This window comes from Corapipo altera, unplaced genomic scaffold (genome assembly GCF_003945725.1).
Source record: "Corapipo altera isolate COAL_440 unplaced genomic scaffold, ASM394572v1 63, whole genome shotgun sequence".
In the NCBI taxonomy this organism is placed as follows: Eukaryota; Metazoa; Chordata; class Aves; order Passeriformes; family Pipridae; genus Corapipo; species Corapipo altera.
Genome location: NW_020884928.1, coordinates 3,413,571 through 3,436,026, shown reverse-complemented (window position 1 = coordinate 3,436,026; position 22,456 = coordinate 3,413,571). Strand labels below are relative to the sequence as shown.

The 22,456-nt window shown below is 38.3% G+C and overlaps 1 protein-coding gene across 2 annotated transcripts; it reads left to right on the top strand.

Moving 5' to 3' along the window:
- The first annotated feature begins 735 nt into the window (after positions 1–735).
- ARL5B (ADP ribosylation factor like GTPase 5B) lies at positions 736–22,058 on the top strand. Of its 2 annotated transcripts, none has more exons than XM_027658776.1 (7): positions 736–932; positions 11,078–11,138; positions 12,292–12,439; positions 15,364–15,447; positions 17,101–17,252; positions 19,159–19,198; positions 21,914–22,058. In XM_027658776.1, exons 1-7 carry the CDS (start codon positions 887–889, stop codon positions 22,031–22,033), a joined length of 651 nt encoding a protein of 216 aa, XP_027514577.1. In that variant the 5' UTR covers positions 736–886; the 3' UTR covers positions 22,034–22,058. The 2 variants fall into 2 exon arrangements, with proteins under 2 accessions (XP_027514577.1, XP_027514576.1); XM_027658775.1 differs by lacking the exon at positions 736–932 and adding an exon at positions 2,813–3,131.
- Positions 22,059–22,456: the final 398 nt, after the last annotated feature.

Genomic DNA, 22,456 nt, shown 5'->3' with positions numbered 1-22,456 from the left:
CAGCCGCCGCACCCCTTCTCCACTAGGGGACAGGGAGGGCGGCAACAGGGCGGGGGCTGAGCCCGGGGGCACCCGAGCTCATTGGACAAGACGTTGCTGAGAGCGCTTTTTTTTTTTTTAATGTTTTCCCTCTGAAAAAGCTGAAATGAGTGGATTATAATAACGTTTTATTCTTCCACCCTTCCTGCATCTAAGTGCCTATGGACTCCCCGTCTAGGGCGGAGCAGGGTTCGTGCTGTCCGGCTGACCTCTCCTGAGTGATAAAAGCCGGGTACCCGCTCAAGAGCTCCGTATGCAGGAACCTGCAGTACAGCACTGAAAGCGAGCCCAGCTGTTTTTACACGCTTTACTACACAGGAGAGAACTGTGAGCCTTGAAACCCGCAACCCCTGTCAAAGGCAGAGGCCGCGGACCGGCCACAGCACCGCCCGGCTGAAGGACACGGGGATAGGGACGGGCAAGGTGCGCTGCCAGCGCCTCCCGTTGCAACGCCGGGCACCGCGACTCCCCTCCCTTGCGAGGTGAGGCAGCTCCCTCCTCCCGACCGTGCCCGGCCCCAGCCCCGTGGGCCTTTCATCAGACCTGGGCAGGCGGCCGGGCTCTCCGCGCAACTGGCCCCGCAGAGGCGCTGCGCGGCCCGCCCCCGCGCTGACGCGGCAGTGACGCACCCGCCGTGCCGCCGCTGGGGCGGCCCCGCCGTGCGGCCGTTGGCGGGGCGGGGCGGGGCGGTGCCGCGTGCCCGCCCCTCCCGCCGCCCGCCCACTCCCGCTGGTCCGGGGCCGCTGCCGGAGGGGTCTGGGGGAGCTGGTGTTGCTGTTACCGCTACCGCCGCCACCTGGCTGAGCCCGGGGTGTCCAGGAGGCTCGGTGGGAAGCCGGGGCCAGGCATGGGCTTGATCTTCGCCAAGCTGTGGAGCCTCTTCGGTAGCCAAGGTGGGCGCGCGGGCCCGGGACGGCTGCGGGACGGCGAGCGGAGCCCGCGGAGCTGCTGGGGCCGCGAGCAGCCGGGGGCGTCTCGGGGCCGGCTCCGCTCGCCGAGGGCCCGCCCAGCCTAAAGTTGGTCTTTTCTTTGTCCAGCTCCGGGAGCGCTGGTGCCGCGGCGCCTCATGCCCGGGGTCGCTTTGTCTCAGTTCCTGAGGTGGTCCCTCCTTGCCCCCTCCTCCCTGGCCGCGTTAAACGCCCCATGTGCCCCGGGCGGCCCTTCGGGCGCTGTGCTCTCGGGATCGCACGGCGGGCACGTCTCTGCCTCTCGGACCGGGTTTTTGCACCGCGGTCGCGGCTGAAGCTTTGATGGACGATGATCGTCGTGTTTGTGTTTGCAGACCTTAGTTTTTTGAGTCGAGGTCTCCTATTAAAGTCATGTTATTGTGGTCTTTAGTTTAAAGGGAAAAAAAAACCCGCTAAACGTGTTGGGGCCTTCGAGGTAAAGATCTATTTGTGTTTTGGCAAAGATTCTGGTTAAATACAGTTAGTGTCCCAAGAAAATCACTTCTCCAGCCAAGAACAAAAAGGTCATAAGGGGATAGGATTGCTTTACATGCTCTCCTCTCTAGCTCAGGCCCGCAGTGTTGGCTCATGCTGTAATCCAGAACTCAGAACTTGGGGCTTGATAACCACCTTTACTCAGGTGGTTATCATAAAATAGAAGATTATAGTTTATCTGTTAATTTATTTGTTTTAATGGATTCTGTTTACCTAGCCTTCTTTGGTTCGAAAATAAAGAGTCGAGGAATTTATTGCTTGTATTGTTTTTCCTTGAGGGCCTGAGCTTGGAGAAGACAAACTGATGTTAATTATTTTCTCATCAAGTTTCCACATGCACGCTTCATTTCCACTTTAAAGTTACTAAGAATGCAGATAAACTTTTCTGTTCAGTGCTCTGTTGCAAGTTTTGGGAGCATATACACCTGGTATCCCTTTAATAGTCTTGTTACTGTGTTTGCACATAACCCATCCTAATTTTGTAAATAACAGAGCAAAGCCTCAGTGTGTATACACATTGACATCTGTGTATCAAACTCTTTCATGGGATGAGATTGGGAGGGATCCCAGTCCCAGATCATTTATCTTTCTCCCACATACACTGTCCTACCACATTGTTCCTGAAGTCATCTAACAGTCTTCTAAATTTGTTCCTGTTGTTGATTTCTTATTTTTCTGAACTCTCAAACCTATTTGGTAAGGTTTCCCCAGTTCTCCAGAAAAATACTGAGTACTGTTTTGATTTCCATCAGATAGTGCAATCTGCAAATCCTTTCCCTCCATGAAGAACTCCAAAGACTCCAAAGAGATCTGTAAGCAAAGAACTGATCAGGAGACAACAGTGTTGTTCTGTATGGTACCTTATGATGTCAGTATTTATCTTCAGGAAAACACATTGTCTCTGTTATTGTATATTATTTCCTGCAAGAAAAGTTATTCTTCATTATGGTGGCTGGATACCAGATGCCTGCCAAAACTACTTTATTGCTCCCTTCCTCAGCTGGGCAGGGGAGAGAAAATATAAAAAAAGTTTCTTGGGTCAAGATAAGGATAGGGAGAGATCACTCACCAGTCACTGTCATGGACAAAACAGACTCAACTTGTGAAATTAATTTAGTTCATAATCATATCAGTACAGGGTAATAAGAAATAAAACCAAAATTTCTGAACTTCTTCCCCCGTCCCTCCCTTTTTTTCTCAGGATTAACTTAATTTTCTGTTCTCTCTACCTCCTCCCTGCAGCAGTTCAGGGAAATGAGGAATGGGGGCTGTGATCAGTTCATCACATATTGTCTCTGCCACTCCTTCCTCCTCAAGGGGAGGACTCCTTCCCCTGCTCTGATGGGGGGGTCTCTCCCATGGAAGACAGTCTTCCACAGGCTTCTCCGATAAGTGTTCTTCCCATGGTCTGCAATTCTTCACTAGCTGCTCTACCATGGGTGCCTTCCACAAGGTGCAGTCCTTCAGGAACAGGCTGTTTCAGCGTGAATCCCCCACGAGGTCACAAGTACTGCCAGCAAACCTGTTCCAAAATGGGCTCCTCTCTCTACGAGTCTTGGAAGGAGACTGCTTCAACATGGGCATCCCATGGGGTCACAGCCATCTTTGAGCATCCACCTGCTCTAGCATGGGGTCATCCACATCGTGTGGGTGGGTATTTGCTCCCTTGTGGACCTCCATGGGCTGCAGGGGCACAGCTGCCTCACAGTGGTCTTCCCCACAGGCTGCAGGGAGATACCTGCTCTGGCACCTCCAGCACCTCCTCCCCCTCCTTCTGCACTGACCATAGTGTCTGCAGAGTTGTTTCTCTAACATATTTTTGCTCCTCTCTTCTCTTACCACATTTGCATCAGTGCAATAACTTTTCCCCATCTTAAATATGTTATCCTAGAGGCATTACTCCTGTTGCTGGTGGGCTTGACCTTGGAACCAGCTGGCATTGGCTCCATAAACATAGGAAAAGCTTCCAGCAGCTTCTCACAGAAAACACCCTTGTAGCTCTCCCCACTATCAAAACCTCACCAATGCATTCATATATTTAAAATGTTAATGAAAATTTGTCTCACATTTAAGATAGGTGAGATGGTATCATGAAATATTTACTCTTTGGCGTTTATCCCAATAAGAAGTTTCTGGGGTATGTTCTGGTCTTGTTTTGTTGCTGGAGTTACTGTTGGTTTGGGTTTTGTTGCTTTGATTTGTTTTTTTTTCCTCTTGTGGTGACCACAGAAAAGAAAATGAGTTTCTTTTCATGACCAAAATTGAACTTCTATTCTAGAAAGTTTGCTTCAAACGGACAGTTTTGACCCATCTAATGGGAAATTATGCTCTATTTTCACAACTATTTTTCTCTAAATAATATCATTACTAATAATGAAGGATAGTAATTTATGAGTTGGTTTTGGTTGCTCTTCAAGTTACATCAAATCTAGACAATTCCTTGGGGAATTCAGAGGCTGTCCCATGAAGCTGTTTGTTGAGCAGACCAGCACAGTACCTTACACATTGATTTTGACTGTATAGAGGGAGTATTCCAAAGATGCAAATAGACTTCAGTGTGGGAGGAGGATACTTTCAGTTTGTTGTGGTTAGTGTGAGTTGTGCTGATAGTTTGGGGCACTTGATACTGGCAAAATGAAAGGTTAAACTAAGCAAAGATTTGAAAAGTGCTGTCTGTGTTCCATCAAAAGGAACATGGGGGAGGAGGTGTGCCTAAGTGCTCGAAAATACAGAACAGGACGTCATTGGCAATTCATTTGAGTATTATTAATGATGCACTGCAGTTTTGCTTTGCATAAATGTGACTAATAGCCAAGCTGAAGATGCCCAATTCAAAGCGTACTTGATCAGTAGTATCTGGTCAACTTTAAAGAAATATTTGCCAGTGAATTAATGCTGTTAACTTGCAGGAAGAAGATATATGTGTAGCTTTCTGAAAAATGCACATCTTAAGATAAGTAACATTTCATTTTGTGCTTTGGGGTTCAGTCCTGTTACAATAACCATGTGGTATGGATAAAGTTGAGTTCATTCATAGTGACTTCTGCCTGGTAGGAAAACCTTGTAATGGAGATACCTTTAGATCCTACTAAAGCTATAAATATCATCTTATTAATTTACACATGTTCTTTGCTACTTTTGCAGTTTGATTCTCCTACCTGCTTTTCCAGTGGTAAGGGTAAGATACTACAAGGAAGGTCAAGAGCCTGGACCTAATTTGTGTGTAAAGACATTCTGTTGCTAAGTGTCTGTTGACTAGCGTATCTATTGACCTATTCCTGCAGCATTTCTTATTACTTGTATTCAGCTGTTTTAGCCCTCTGTCTTGGGTAGCATCTGAGTGTTTCCTACAAGGGAGTTGAATCTGTCTGTTCTGTTTCAAGTCACTGTACATGCAACAGAAGTTGTTCCGGTTGGTTCAGCCCATTTTGATTATGGTTACCCCATTTTGCCAAACCCAAACTGGCTTGTAAGAAAATACAACAGTTTAAGTAATGTTATGTGGCTAGTGCACGATCTACTCTCCAAATCTGGTACATGAGATTATGAAATAAGAAAAGCTGCATTGCAAAGCAGTTTAAGGATAAACTGGGTGATGCCTATGCTGATCCATGAGTCAATGACTAATGAAAGAGAGTAAGGTTAACAGTCTGAGTACAGTCTGTCAAGGAATATCTGTTTTGCTCTGTTGATACATTTGGAAGGGTTCATTTCCGGTTTGAGTTTGTCAATAGTCTTTAAGCAGTGGCTGGTTTTGTTTGAGTAGTGGTGGTGGTATTCCAGGGCCTTATTTAATCTTGTTTTCTGGATCAACACGGCCAGGTCAGTTATGGCAATGTGCTTTCTGAGCCCTTTCTAATAACTAATGGTGTGAAACAAGGCTGGGTTCTCGCACCAACCTTATTCACAGTCGTTTTCAGCATGATACTCCAAAGGGCCACGGCAGACCTCGAGGATCAGGACGGTATCTACATCCGATACCGTACTGATGGAAACCTTTTCAACCGAAGGTGACTGAAGGCCCACAGCAAGACCTTAAACCATCTTGTCAGGGAGCTGCTCTGTACTGTTGACGCCGCCCTTGTCGCTAACACAGAAGCAGCTCTGCAGCGTTTAACATCCTGCTTTGCAGAGGCTGCTGAGCTCTTTGGACTGGAAGTCAGCTTAAAGAAGACAGAAGTTCTCTATCAACCTGCACCTCAGGAAGTCTTCCATCATCCCCACATCACCACTGGCAAATCAGAGCTCAAATCAGTCCAGCAGTTTAATTACCTAGGTAGCATCATCTCCTCGGATGGTAAGATTGACGGAGAGATAGGCAACAGGTTAGCAAAGGCATATAGTGCCTTTGGAAGGCTTCTTAAAAGAGTTTGGTGAAAAAAACACTTGAAGAAAAGTACAAAGATCAGTGTTTACAGAGCCATAGTGGTGTCTACTCTCGTATATGGTTCTGAATCATGGGTCATCTACCACCACCTGCGACTCCTAGAACGCTTCCATCAACACTGCCTCTGTACAATCCTAAACATCTACTGCTCAGATTATGTGACTAATACATCTGTTCTAGAGCAAGGAGCAGTCACAAGTATTGAGGCCATGTTGCTGAGAACACAGCTGCGTTGGGCAGGACACGTCTCCAGGATGAAGGACCACCGCCTCCCTAAGATCTTGCTTTATGGTGAACTTGCCACCGGCTGCCGCATGAGAGGAGCCCCAAAGAGGAGATACAAGGACTCCCTGAAACAACATCTCAGCTTTGGCCATATTGATCAACATAACTGGTCTATTCTGGCCTCCAGTAGGAAGGTCTGGAGACACACCATCTATAACGCTGCTGATACTTTTGAGAACACACGTAGGATCACCCTTGAGGAAAAAAGACAACACAGAAAGAATCGTACCTTGCAGAATTTACCACCCAAGGAGTCTTTCTGTTGTGCCTTTTGCAAGCGGACATGCCTGTCTCGTATTGGCCTTTTTAGCCACCAGCGCACTTGTAACAAACGTGGGTAGAGCCTTTCCCAAATCTTCGTTCACAAAGTCTAGCCATGATAATTTAATCTTGTTTTCTGGTCTCTGGGCCTTTTCAGTGCAGAGGTTAAGACCTGAAGGAGGGAGGAATATAAGCATTTCTGTGTCTTTCAGCTCTCCATATATATTGTGTCATAATCAAGTAGTAATTGAATGATGTGAATTGAAATAGAGGTACTTTTACTCGTAAGAGAAGCAATTGGGCTTAAAGCAGACTTTTGTCTCTTTTCTAGGTGACTTTCTAATGGCTTCCTGATTCTTTTTCCTTATTTTTGAAATTGACAAAAAACATTGCCTCAAGTGTTGTTTTTGTTTAAAATTTTGTGCCCTGCAGTCATTTAAGGCTAATTACTAAGTGACTTAAGATTGAACTTACTTATACTTACTATAAAAAAATAACTTACTTCTGGAAGTTTGAAGAAAAAATCAGATTTCAAAAACGACCTGCTGAAGCTATGGTACAGTACTCAAATGGCATAGTCTTTTAAGCAACATGTAGTAATATGAATAAATGGTGGAGCAACTTAAGTTAGTGCTGTGTTACATGACTGTGTAAAACTTGTGTGACATATTCTATCAATGCTATCAAGATTGCTCTTAATGAAACTATAAGGAAAAAAACAGAAGTGAATGTCCGCAACACTGATAGTTGTCAATACCTTGGGGTTTTTTGTGCGTGCATGGTAAGTTAATTAAGAAGTTCACAAATCTGGTTTTTAATTATTTTAAAATGGTGGTTGTTCGAAGTCTTCAGGGTGCTCAGAATAATTGCTACAGTTGTAAAAATTGCTTTAAGAAAACTAATGGTAAGCTCTAATTCAAGGAATTTCTAGAACTCTACAGTTCACGTCACTTAGGCTTGCTGAGAGTTCCCCGACTGTACAGTCAGGTTGGAAGAGACCATTATCTGGAAAACCAAATAGATTTTGGTTCCAATGACTACTAAATACTATTGACAGTTTCTCTACCTTCTTGTAATCAAGTCTGGAGATAGAAGATGTATTTAAGCAGGTTTTTTTGTGCTTTAAAGGAGACTCTAAGGTAGCTTTTAGTGTCCAAACTGAGTATTTGTATTGAAACCCCTTTGACCTTTAGAAATATGCTATTCCTGCTGCCTCATCTTCAGCAAACTTCTATCTGCATTCTGTCTTCAACTTTGAAGCTTCCAAGATCCTTACTATTCAAAAGTAGATGTGTGTGTTTTGTCTGAAAAGTATTGGTACCCTTTTTTTCTTTTAAGTGTGTTGGAAGAGCCTCATCATTATTGTATTTAGAAATTATTTTTTTTTTTTAATTTAACTTTTCAAAAAAGAGGGAAGGGCAAAGTTGTGAGAATTGAATCTTCAGTTTTGGGCCCTTTTACCACAGGGAAATATATATAAGTGAAAAAAAAGAACATATTATGTCTTTCTTGTAACATCTGCAAGAAGATAATTTTCACTGTCCTGCGGTTTTGTAATACTAGACTGCCAGAGATTTTTTTAACAATACTACTTTTTTTTTTTTTAACAGTGAGTGAAGAATGGTTGATATAACAGAAGTCTTTGGATTCTTTTAAAGAGTAGTCTAATATTGTCAATACTGTCTTCCCCCCCCACACACATATGCCTACTTTTTCTACTTTCCCCCACTTCCTACCTGATTAATAAAGACTCGTCTTCTGCTCTGTTGACTTTGTTATGGATTTTCTTCTTCCTTTGCCAAGAACATGGTGGACTGGGAAGATATTCATGAATACAACCCAAAATGAGTTTGTGTACCAACCAGTGAAAGGGAGAAACTTGGGTTAGTCTGTAAGTACAGAACACCAATAAACACTGCCTATGGTTTACCCCATAACTGTCCTTTCTCCTAAATGTGGCATCTGTCTTCTTCTAGTTGTTCTTGTAAACAAGTATTTGTCTTGCTAAAATTCTGTTCTCTCTTGGTTTGGCATGTTTTTCCTCTAATGCACATCTATGTGTTAATGTTCTGTATTTTAACCAAACTAGACAGAACTTCAACTTTTGAATGTATTTGTAAGTGAAGAGTTTTCTATTACTATAGTTCTGTATCTAGAACTATAGAATGAAAGTATAGAATGGAAACATAGAATAATAATCTACAATATATATATAGAGTTTGCCATTACTATAATATTAATGGCAACTGCCATTAATAAAAGGTGGAAACTGCTATTTGTGTGAGATACCAGTGCGTTCATCTTATTATGTTCATCCCCAGATCACCATTAATTAACACTTGTGTGACTATTTCTTGTCTGAATATTGTGGTTATTCAGTTACTATGTAAAGTACCATTTGACTGTGGAGTAACACAGATAAGCTGTGCCTTTTTTTCCAAATAATGTCAAACCATTCACACTTTGGCGGCTTTCATAAACAGTCATCTCAGTGGAGATCTTTTCTATTACTTTAAGTAGGGTGATATTGTTTCGTCCAGCACTTCAGTAATTCACACCTAAGCATTGTATTGTATTGCAAAGATGAGAAAGAGCAATGTAATGCCTGACTGGAATTCGTTTTCTTCCTTGAAAATAACTCAAAATGGAATGTTGCTAAAGTAGGGTCATCTTCTTCCAGGCAATGGTTGACATGTCTGGTTTGAAAACAACCAAAGAGTACTTCTGTGTTTGAACTTTGGAGAGCTCTTTGACTGAATTTGAATAAGAGATGGACAGTCAGACTATGAGGGATGGTTTATCAGCACTGAAAGCAGAGAGGATTTTGTAGTATTTCTGTATTGGGAAATGTTACTAATAACTGGTGCTGCTGCTTATGGTGCTAGAAGTACTACTGGATTTAAGGCCAGGAAAAATTCTTTCCTTAGAATGTGTTGACAGGATGCAGTAGTAGGGGAACTGGCACAAGGAAATACATTTCAGCATTTGTTATGATGGTATTGCGTAGCAAAACTTCTAAAATTCCCAAACTGGAATCTTTCATTACAGTCACTTTCAGTATGAAAAGACATAGGTAATTACGTGTCAATAGATTTAAGACCAAAACAAAACCCAGAAAACAAACACTTTAATACTACCTTAAACCATCCACTTGTGGGCAAAGCCCTACCAATTTGACATTTATGATAGATCTTCTGATTTTCTACCAACTTATTGTAAGTCTTGTAAATCAAGTGCGGTATTTTACAGGAAATCTTTCAGCTGTGAACCATGTTTTGCTTAAGAGTAAGTGCCCTGGCATTGTCAATATTATCCCTTCAAAAGTGAGCTTGTTCACAGACCTTGTAAATACGTTTTATTTCTAGTATCCATTTGCAAATTCGCTGGTCTCAAGTGACTTGCCTTTTTGTCAGTAAGTGGATTGGTACCTTTTAACTTCACACATGTAGCAGAACCACTATTCTAATTGGCTGTGCTGCTGGATTTGAAATTCTTAGAAGGATTATTTACAGAGAAGCATATAAATTCTAAAGGGTTTTTTGTTTGTTTGTTTTCTGTTTTGTTTCCCCGTGCCTGGAAAAATTGACATTACGGTAGTTGAAAGATCACTGTTCTATAAGCTGGACTTTGCAGCAGGGAGGGTCTGGGTTTGTCTGATGCAGGGAAAAGCGATTTTATTTTTAATAATAAAAATTATTTTTTTTTGGGGGGGAGGTGATCTTTCCTTTCTGCTCAGCACTGGTGAGGCCTTACCTGGAGTAGTGTGTCCAGTTCTGGGCTCTTTACTGCAAGAGAGAAATGGACATGCAGGAGAGAGTCCAGTGGTGGGCCACAGGGATGATTAAGGAATTGGAACATCTCACATATGAGAAAAGAGATGCAAAAGGGACAGAGTCAGATTGTCTTAGCGGTGCCTAGTGACAGGATCAGGCAACAGAGCACCTGAAACACAGGAGGTTCTCTCTTTATGTCAGGAAACTGAGCACTGGCACAGGTTGTCCAGGGGCACTGTGGAGTTGCCGTTCTTGGAAACATTCAAAACCCATCTGACCATGGTCCTAGGCTGTTGGCTCCAGGTGGCCCTGGTTGAGCTAGAGGGTTGAACTAGGTGACCTTCAGAAGTGTCTTTAGGCCTTTTGTCATTCTGGGACCATTCTGTCATTCTGTGACTTTCAATTTAGAAGTTGAAAAGTTGGAATTTTCAGTCTATTCAAAATGCAGATTCCTCTTAACTTCTACTCTATGGATGATGGTGGTCCCTTAACAAGTGGCTTTTAGTGAGCCTTGACCATTAGGCTAATGTTTTTGCAGTCTTTGGATGTTTGGTGATGTTCTTAAGATGATACGCTGCTATGAGTTACATTTTTTTCATTGTACTTTTCTTTCTAAAACTAGATTTTTTTGATGAAGTAACCATTCCTTTCTGAAGATCTCCAGTGCTGACTTTTCCCAAGATTGTAGTCTCAAGAGAAGATGAGGCTTTGTAGTTTTGTTCGGCTTTTTTTTTTTGTCCCGAAGTCGCCACTATTCTATGTAAGCTATTGAAATAAGGCAAACAAGCTGTTGCTTTCTTCAGTAAGGAAAAGTGATTAACCAGAATTATAGCTGTTGCTGTTTCCAGTAATTTATTTTTGTCTTCTTTTTTTTTTTTTTGTATATCCAGAGCACAAAGTAATCATAGTGGGACTTGATAATGCTGGAAAGACTACTATTCTTTACCAGTTGTAAGTATATGAACTACTTTGTTTTCCTGTTTGCATTTTAGTATTTGTCACTGTTTAATCATTGAAAATTCAACTTTGTAACCTGGCAGAATCTCTAGGATTCCAGATCACAGTTTGTACATTAACAGTATTAGCTGTTCTAAACAGAGTAAATATTTCAAGAATAAGAGAAGCAATTGCCGTGCTTTAAAACTGAACTGTGAATTGAATAACAAAATTGTACATACAAGCACAAAGTGAACTGCGATTTTTTTGCCATCAAAGCTCATCTGAATTTGTAAGCGTAGAAATAATCCTATTACCAGTAACTGCAGAGAAGAGCATGTTTTTAAATTAATGGAAATTCTAGCCACTCTGCAAAAATCCATAAATATTTCCAAATGTTTCCCTGTTCCTGTGTCTAAAATTTGTGATGGAGAATTCCTAAAAATAGTATTTCATCTTGCCCAGGTTCTACTTTGGGCATTTTCAATGGCATCATTGCACCCAAGTCTTGCCAGCATTACAAGAATATCCATGATAAATTCAAGAATTTCAGGAGGACCATAATTACTATTGTAATTGTAGAAAAGAGGGAGGATGTAGCTAAATTACTCTCCATATATTTGGATACAAAAGCAGCAGAGTATGTTTTCCCAAAATACTTTTTTTTCCCTAAGCATTTTTGAGAAAGTTTAAAGGTAGAACTGAGGAATTTTCAACTATGTAACTAAACAGTCCTTTGGGATTGGTTGTAATATTGAGTTACGAAGTAGAGTGCTCTGATAAAATTATCTTTTGATTTATATTTTGCACAGTTCAACACTCCCATATTTGGGATCTTTAGAATAGCAGCTTCTCCTTTAAGACAAGTGCATTTTAAGTATCTGTTAATGTCCTTTAAAAAGAGAATCCTCCTAAAATGCAGATGCTTATCCATTTGTTATGCCTTTTATGTGCTTATTTTTCATTGCTGATGTCTTTAAGCATGTCTACAGTCACTACATTCCATAAATTTCAAATGTATAGCTTTTTTAAAATATACCTGGTTTTTATTATTTCTTTAATCAGTTACACATATTTACTTTTTCTACAACAAATTTATTATACCTGAGCTGTAACAAGCCTTGTGGATTTTTTTGACTGGTCCTTTGTGTGATATTGTTTCCTTTAGTTTAATGAATGAGGTGGTTCATACTTCTCCAACCATAGGAAGCAATGTAGAAGAAATAGTGGTGAAAAACACTCATTTCTTAATGTGGGATATTGGAGGACAAGAATCATTACGGTCATCGTGGAATACCTATTATTCAAACACAGAGGTATGAAAAGCTGCTTTGCAAGTTTGTTAGAAATTATATTTATTTATTAGGAATATTGGTACATTTTTATAAAGATTGCAGCTGTATTGTTTTTAAATCCTATTGAGCAAAAACAAATCCAAAAAGTGTGAGGTATCTCTGGTATGCAGCCAATTCTCTGGTAATATTTGAAGTATTTTTCCTGTTTAGTTTACAGTACTGTTGCTTGATCTGTGATATAAACTATGAAGTTAGACTTTTTTCCTAGACAATAAATGATATCAATATACATTTTGGATCAGATTTCTTGCATGGTTTCTTTAAGTAGATTAAAATGAAAATTTTGCATTGTAATTTGCAAATTTAGTGAGGATTTGCCATGGTCAACCTGACTTCTGTACATCTAGTCTGAAATGTTTTTGAGATAATGATAATTAAGGATGAAGAATGAAACTTTCTCTAGGCAACAGTATTTAAAAAGCTCACCAGCTTGTGGCTTTTATCCAAGGGTAAAGGAAAGTCTAGCTTTGCAATAGTCATGAGGTACTGGCAAAGCTGCCGTTGCTGGAAAGGTTGGAATTCAGTGTCAGTTGTCTTCTGGGGGTTTGTTTTTTATGCCAACCTTTTTGCTGCCAAAAGGTTATCAATACAAAATGCACATATAATCTCTGAGGACTCATTTTGAGACATCTACATTGATGTAAACTATTTTAGGCTTAATTACTTACAGTTTCTACTAAAAGCAGAAATCTCTTGTAGATACTGCTCATTATGTAAGTATTCCATCCTCCTGTAAAATGAGATTTTTCTGTCCTGTGCCTCTCTTGGAGAGAGGTGAGATTAGCAATCCGTCCTAGGTCTTCTGAAAGCCTGGTGATGACATCTCCACCTTCATGTCTAGTATTTTAAACTAGTTTTTAATTTTTTCTGGAAAAGTATAGCTACATCTAAGACACACATGAGGTTGAAGACACTTCTGCTTGCATTATCTGCTACAGAGCAGTAAGTTCTTTTGTCCCTTGAGTACCTTTGATTTTGAAATTTGGAGAGATGCATATATTAGTTCTTTTTCTGATACTTTTGTGATGTTCTTCATCATATTCTGGCTAGTAAGTGTTTGAAATCCAGTGCCTTTTAGTACTTGGAAAGAACTTCCCTTTTACTTAGAAGCTTTGTCTGCTGGAAACAGTTGAGGAAGAAAAGAGATCTGTTTAGTATGCCAATCCTAGCCTCCCTGATATGAATAATTCCTTTACTGTTCCTCCTCATCTGCTAGGCATCTCAAAGTCACAGCAGCATTAAATTGACTTAGTTTTTCATTCTCTGTGGTCATTCTCAGTGGCTAATGAATCTCTTTAATTTTCTAAGGCAAAGAGATTTGGAGCATATGTTGGAGAATTATAGCAGTGATTTCTAATTCTCCTCTTCTGTTACTGTCTGTCTTTTCTCTCTTTCCTTGTGTGCAAATTGGAGCAATCTACACAAAATCTTTGGAGTAATGTAAAAGTCCCACAAATAAGCATTTTAGTGCATACCTGTCCTAATTAGTTTCAACTTAATATGGCTAGTTCTGCAATTCTGTTTTAAGTGTTAGATCATATTCTTACAGAGAGGATGTTAAGACAGACTTAAAGATAAAAATCTGGGAGGACAGGAAAGGGAGGGAGCTCCCATGGTTAAGTTATTGGGTTTGCGGGTGAACAAAGAGAGTTGCAGTGAAGCAGAAAAGGGGTTGAGAAGTACTGTCATCTGGGCATAGAAGTAAAGGAATCTGTCAGATGAATGTAATCTTCCTGGTTTCCTCTCCAGTGTAGCATATGTCCCCTGTAATTTATTTTATTGTTATTATAGTATCTGCATAATTTTCATCAGAATGTGCTTGGTCTCCTTACTCATTGTCCCCCCCATGATGCTGTTAGCACTGCTTGGAGCACACTGGGCAGGGCAAGTATTGAAGTGTTGATCAGTTGTTATGCTTCGTGTGCAAATACTGTTGTGTGATGCTTACGAGAATTTGCTTGAGTGTTACCTACTGCATAATGCTGTGTCTTTTTCCTCTCTAGTGCAAGGCTATAAAATAGAAGGTACAAAACAAGGAGCAGAAAGATTGGGTAGTAGACAGTCATTTTCATACCAGTGACAATTGCTTTCTATGGGAGGCCTGATCTACCAGACCTAGCAGTGTCCCCACAAGTGCAAGGCCGTAAGAATAATGTGCCTAACGGAAATAGTAAGGGTAAAATCACTGCTACAGCCATCTCCCAAAGCCTGGAAGGGCTTCAGCAAAAGATGGAAGGGTGCAAAGTTGTGATAGGCCAACTGCACAGGTCCTTGGTAAAATGAAGTTTGCAGCAATGTAGTTGCTGCCTACAGATACATACCTTTGTGACATCTGATGTACTACTTTGAAATAATCTTTCTTAAGCCTTGTGAGTAAAATGATGCTGAACTGTAAAGTAAAATATGCTTCTTTAAAAGTACATAATTTCAATTTCAAATTTATAATTTCCTGAGTATGCAAGTAGTAGTGGACAGTAGCAGCTGTTTTCATGATGACATCTGTAGCACATTTGTCATCCACATTTTAAATGTAATCCACTATCTGTAGGTGCTTTTTGGTAGTAACATAGCTATTTTGAGTATGATATATAGCCTGAAAGTCCACCAAGGAGATTTAGCCGTAGTACATATATGCAGATCTTAATAATAATGCTGAAATGTGCAAGCATGACATTGTTAGATTATTTTTTTTTAGGTATAATCTTCATGTGTGATTCCCACAGCTCTAGCAAAAGACTGTAGCAATAAAACTTTTCCCTTTTCTAGTGTCCTGTAAGTGTATGTCTCTTCTAGAGGAAGACTTGCAGTTAGTGATCTCTTGAAAATGTGCTTTCTGTAATTTATACTTTTTACTTAAGTACTCTACTGTTGGGTTTTTTCCCTAGTTCATCATTCTGGTTGTTGACAGCATTGATAGAGAGCGACTTTCTATTACAAAAGAAGAACTTTATAGAATGCTGGCTCATGAGGTATGGTGGGGAGTTGGGATAATAGTTTTGTTGAGAACAGTCAAATAACATTACATGCTTCCTATGCTATCAAAAATTATACTGTCACAAAAAAAGTCTGAGAATAAATGTGCATGCATGTTAGTCACATTTTAAAACCACATAAACTATAAATAAGCAGAAAAATTATTGTGAAGCACTCTCTATTAAGGCTTGCTTGATTGTAATCAGATCAATCTTTGCAAATGTTGAAGTTCTAAAACATCTTCTGCTTCATATTAGTTTAAAAAGGAATTATTGTCCTCTACCACAGTCTCCTTTCAGTTAAATGGTTAAAATTTTAAGAAACATTTTTTTTTAAATTTTTATTTTAGAAAAATGGAATTGCTTACTTTTTCTTGTTTGTTTTAATCCTGTTCCTTAAAATTAAGAAGCATAGATAACACTATGGATAAATTAATTTCAGTTCATTTTCCTTATGGATTGTTTTGTTTGTACTTTTGTTTGAGTTGTTCAACGTTGGGTCAACTCCCTCAAACTTTCTAAACTAACATGTACATTGGATTAGCTAAACACTCTCCAGCTAAATTGTTTTAAATCTAAATGTTCTTTCTCATTTTTGAAAGAAAAGGATTTAGTACAGTGCAAGTAATTCTATTCAGTTCATTTCTCTGAGAATCTTGCTTTGTTTTGAATAAGTGAGTTTTTACTTTACAGTTTTATATTAAAGTAGTTTGGGTCTAGTAGTAAGGAACAAATACACTGCCAAAAGAAGTGGGAAGATGACTTCTTGTGGTAAAGTTTTCCCATGTAGTTTATTAGTTTCCAGTCTTAAACTCTTATGAAATTGTGATCTACCATCTCTTGAAAACAGTTGGTAGGCCTAGACTGGACTACTTGTAGGAGAGAATTTTCAGCTTTAGATCATAAAACTTTGTTGTTGTTTTTCTTCCTCTTGATGGAGAAATAGTCCCAGATTTAATATACATTGAAGCATATTGAACACTTAATTGCAACTGTCAGCCTCCTGAGTATTGCATTTGTTTACCCTTCTGCACCTCTAAAGACATACATCCCAGTTCTTGCCTCAATGCTGTTTGGAATCCTAAATTCCACACTGAAACAAAGCAACTTTTAAGTAGTTACTAAAGCTGCTGCAGCATTGTTACAGCTCCCTTTTTGGAACACCAGCATTAAACTTACATGAATTTAGATAGCTTTCTTAATTTATTACTGTTTTAGTCACTACAGAACTTGTTTAATAACGTTGAAAGCGATTTCAAGGGAATGATATCTAGCAGGCTTTTCCCTTTGAATAGTATCTATTGTAGAGTTTGAAATGTTTACCAGTAATAATTCTGCTGGCTGGGTGGTTTGGAGCATTATGAAATATATTTTAACAAGACTTTCGTTAGTTATATATGAACATGTTGCCAACACCAAAATGGTACTCATATAATACATTTCAATTTGATCCTCTGTGGTGGAGAATTGAATAAATTAGTTTCTTCAGTCTTAATGTAATGAATTTTTACTACACAAAGTTGGTTAAAACTCCATACTCCTGTGTAATTGTAGATTAACTTGAATACAGTTCTTTTAAGAAATTAAGTTAGCACAATAGCCTTTTAGTTTTTCATAATAACTGTTATGAGTACTCTAAATCATTTCTAGGATTTACGGAAGGCTGCAGTTCTCATCTTTGCAAACAAGCAGGACATGAAAGGCTGCATGACAGCTGCCGAGATATCTACATACCTCACCCTCAGCTCCATAAAGGATCACCCGTGGCACATTCAATCCTGCTGTGCTTTGACAGGAGAAGGGTAAATGCTTACTGCTTAGTACAGCAATTTGTGGCAAATGAGAATACTGATTTAGAATCCTTTTGATGCTAGTGTGGATTTTCTGAACATATTTTTTGCTCTTTATAGTTAAGAGGGGTATTTTGAATTTTTCATATTTTTTTTTACCTTTGTGGGTTTTTTCATAGCTCGAACTCCTTGTTTGTATGAAAGTCTTTTAGTTTATTGTTAAAAACTCCAAAACAAAAACCAAACAACACTCTGACCCAAATATGTAGCTGCGGGCATAACTCTCTACTCTCTATGCCCTAGTCTTTTATTCTGTATGTCTTGGTGTATTTAAAGAAATAAGCTCCTGTTTTCTTCCTTTACATTCTAATCTGTAGGAAGCTTCTAAGTTGGTGGGTTGGGGTGGGGTTTTTTTAGTTGATTGGGTTTTTTGATAAGCATTGAAACATAGTTTAGATGAAAAGGTATAAAAAGCCAAAATTGTTATCAATACTTAATATTTTGTTTATATCTGACTAATGTAGCTAATTTTGAAATTTGAATACCTTATGCCAGCAATTACTAAAATGGGAAGCTGAGCTTTCCTTAAATCTCTTGTCTGTGAAGATCAAAAAACAATTTTGGATGCCTTTTAACAAGTTGAATAATGCCTTGCTTGTGTGTGAAATGTGCTAATTTTTCATCTTGATTTTTAAAGCAGTCTTATAATGTGTAATATTTAGAGGGTTTTTTTCAGCTGCGTTGTACAACCTTTATAATAATACAGTCTTGTGACATCAAAAATAGTGAATCCAACTGAGTATTTGGGAAGTGAGAACATCTTCCTCACTTTCTAATATGAAGTATTTTCTAATGTAAGGGAGATATCTTAAAGAGTGAATGATGGCATTAACTTCCTTAGGGTGGGATGCGTTAGTGAGGACAAACTGGTTTTTTCATTGAGTCTGTTTCATTCTAAGTTAATTCTGGTTTCCTTCTACCAATTTTACTAAAGTCACTTTTAACTACTCAGTTTATGTACTCAGATCTTCAACCAATTTGACATTTGAAAGAAACTAATAATAATAAATATGAACTTTAGTTTAGAAAGAGTGACCATCATAGTCTACTTCTTTCTTATTGTAAAAAAAAAGTGAATATTTAGAATACTTTAAACTGTGACAATAGTAAGACCAATAAATAAAAACAAATCCCAGAGTTAGATTGCTGAACTGAGTCTTCCTTGGAAAGATCTGACAGAAGTCTGGGGAGATTGGCCCTGTGTTCATGAAGTTAGCATTCTTGGATAGCTAAGTCATGATTTACTTTACAAAGGTAAAGCTTAGGGGACACAAACAAGGTAACTAGATCGCTAGAAAATCAAAGGAAAACCGGTGTTCTAAAATGGAAGACTTTTAAATGGAGATGGAGATTGAGTTAGTAAGCAGATTAGATCCCATGCAGTCTTATTATTCAATATAAACATACTTTTAATTTTGTAATGTGATTTTGGAATTCTTGATACACTGCCTTTTCATTAAACAATTCAGCCTGGTTAACCTCACCTTTGTCTTTTAGTTAGTATATAAAGGTCTAGCTTTCATGTAAGCAGTCTTTCATGGGAAATCTGTAGAAAAAGAAAAACTTGTTTGGTTCCAGGTGCTTACGAGTTAGCATTTAGGAGTAGTGTCTCTCAGGTTTACAAGGAAAAAAAATTGAAGTGCTGCCAAGCTTCAATAAAATAGAATGCATGACCATTTTCTTATGGTTAAAGCCTATAGACTTAACTTAAACCACTACTTACTCTGCTCAACTTTCAATCCCATTTCTAGTTGATTTAATTTATTTTAAGTAGATGTTTTTACACATAAAGTCAACCAGAAAATACTTCCAAGATTTTGGGGTAGAACAAGTACCAATAACATCTCTTATCTTTCAGATTATGCCAAGGCTTGGAGTGGATGACCTCCCGTATTGGAGTGAGATAGCTTTTTTACTTTTTTTTTTTATTCCTCCAAAAGAAGAGACTTCTATTTATCCTGTGAACATGTACATTTTTCTGTACTTTTGGCTGCTGAGGCAGTGACCATGTTTAATTTATATCAGCCAACTCCTAAGCTGTGCTTGAATCAAGCGCAGTTGAACTGAAACACAAAAGTATTTTCGTAACTTTTTTTAATACACTAATCTTCCAGTGGATGAACATATGTGAATCTGTTTTTAGGCATTGAAATTCCTCTGAATATGTATTCTAACTTTTTCGATGGTAACCTTTTAAAATCTGTTTTGTCATTGTCGATATTTCATACTTCCCCTTTCTAAATAGTTTGTATAACTTACTAACATAAATGAGCACATTTTATTTAATGATTAAAAGTAGTGATTAGGTTAACTTTACAGTAGCTTTCTTTAACCTGTAAGGATAACAATATCTCCAGCTAGACTTCCCAGAACATCAGTAGCATTCTAGCCAGCACTGGAATTAATAGTTATGAATACAAATTTTTAAGTCCTTAATGAGTTAGCTATAGTTAATATTGTGGTGGCTTTTAACCTGGTATACAGTGGAACTTCTGCCTTAAAAAAAAATCTGTTTCAGTCTTATTTTCTCTGGTATGTAGTTCTAGGAGATGATTCTTTTACTTGAAAATACATCTCTGTACAGAATATAAAAAATTTTGTTATTAAGTGCTAGAGTAGTCATTTAGAACTTGAATACCTTTTTAAAAATAAATCTCTCAATAGTTAAATTTGGAATCACGACAGCCAGTGTTATGTGTAGACTTGCTGTGTACTGTTAAAGTTTTTAATTCTGTATACGTGAGCCTTTCTCACCTTTTAGTGAGAATGCTGTTTTCTAAATGAATGCAAAATCAAAAGGGAAGCCAGATTTATAAACAAAACAATACCATGGTGCTGTGTCTGTAGAATTCAGACTAATCTTGACATTTATTTACCTACTATCACATATGTTTTCAGATTTTTTGCAGAGAAATTATTTTGCCTTAATTTTTGGTTTTAGTCTTATTTGCACAAGGAGAGAACTTTTGGGGGTGTTTGGGTTAGATTCCTTCACCTGAAATTTGAAAAACAGATGGTGAAGGATTGGACCTAGTAACTCTTAATTCAATTTGAAGGGAATGGAGTTAGGTCTATCAAGATAATGTAAAGATACGGAATTAATTGAGAACATTAAGGATCAAAAAACCTGACCACTAAATGACCAAAAAGTCGTATGAGGATTAAAAAAAACCAAACAAACCAAAACCTAATTTCTAGTGAAGTCCCAGCAGCAGTCAGGTACCTAACCTGCTTAAATGCTTGCCAGGCCTTCCAGAAGCACCATTCTATACTTCTGCATGCCTAAAAGCCACGTGGAGTCTGGTTACCAGAACCATTTTGCGAATTGACTGTAGGCCTTTAATGACAAAATGTTTTTGTTAAATCTTGTTTTGATAATTCAAGCACATGGATTTTTCTTTAATAAAATTTTAAGCTTTGTAAATTTCAATTTGCTTCCATTTTTACTTGAACAAAACTTAATGAAATTTTAAAAGTATCAACAAATATGTTGTTATAAATGTAAAAAAGACTTTGAATGCATGTGGAAACAGTGATTGGTTGAATGAAGTTGTATATTGTTGCTGGATAACAAAAGTCACATTTAGGAGAAAGACTGTTGAGTATTAAGTCAAAAACTCAGAAAATAATGAAAATCGGTGAAAAGTGTGTAAAAAAAGATGAATGCAAGACAAGGTTAAGATCTGATATAAAGCTGCTTGCTCTGATGTTCAGCTGTTCTAATGTGCGAAAATAAGATTTTTTTTGTTCTTAAGGAAGAAAATCATAAATGAAAAAAATAAAATAAAAGTATGAATGATGTTTCTTCTTTGGTGACTTAATTTCAGTTTACAATTTAAATTTCTTTTCAAGTTTATTTTTATGTAATTCAAAATGTAGCCCTGAATACTTATAAAGAGCACTATCTAGATGTATAACCTTTTGATTGTTTAAAAAAAAGGATTTTGTATTTAATGCCTTTTGGATAAAACCATTTGTAAATCTATAGTTTGATTCTAAATCCAGTCTCACCTGAGGGAATACATATAACTTTGATTAGGAGGAAATGGTCAGATTGTAGACTTTAAAATATCAGAATAATGGAAGGGGTTTTTTTAAATTTCTTAGCACTTAAAACCTTTGAATATCTTTAAAAAATGAAACATTCTTGACAATCGCTATGATTTTGATCACCTAATAACTTCATTTTCTACAACAGTTTTATTGATAATATCAATTTATTCACAACATTGTTGCTGTGATTTGTTTTGGGTCTTTTTTTTAAAAAGGCCTGGTGTGGGATTTTTGGGGGTGTGTTTAATAACTTCAGTGCCCGTTAAACCAGAAGTGATTTGATTAAAATTATTTTTAAAGGTGTGCCTTAGAATACTGCATGTCTTTGCATTGCCAAATACTGCATAATGTTTGCTAGTCTGAATGCAGTAAATATATTGCTGATAGTTTTGCACTTTGAAAATATTCTGTATTTAATGTGTTGTTCCCAAAGAACAGTGTTAATCAGCTTAAGTTCAAGAAATTAAGATGTCTTATGCAGATTTATATTGTACTGCTGTAAATGCGTTGGCACATGGCTTTTTATTTGTTTTGTTTTTTTTTTTTACTTTCTTGTGTAGGTGGTAAAGAGCTTCAGTATCCCCAAACGAGTGATTCTTTCCAGCTCTTTAAACACACGGCACACAGTAAGGGGGAGAGGACTTGGGCACAGCTACTCAAAATATTTGTTGTCAAAATAAAATTGAGTTGTTCTGTTAAATTTGAGAGGTTTCTTATTTGTGAGTGCTCTTTGGTGAATAGGTATCTCACAAGGGTAGCATTGTCACTTTAATTTCGTCTCCAGTCTGTTCACTGGGGCAGACTTAGGGCCTGCATCATGTGCAGCTGTAGCCAGTTCTCAAAACATCTTGGCTGGACACCTGCTTTTTTTCATCTTGGGAGAAGAGACTGTCACGTCGTTTCAGTCATGGGAAGCGTGGGTCTTTGTTTGTTTTAGTGAAGGGAGTTTGTTTTAGTGTACTGTTCCTTTCAAAGTAAGAACAAAACAAATCCAAACAAAAGAGTGGGAAAAAACTTGTATGGATTTTTGCCTGTGCATTTGACTATGCTTAGTGTTTAGCTGAGTTTGCTCCTTTCGTTTTTAGAGTCTGCCTTATGAAAGA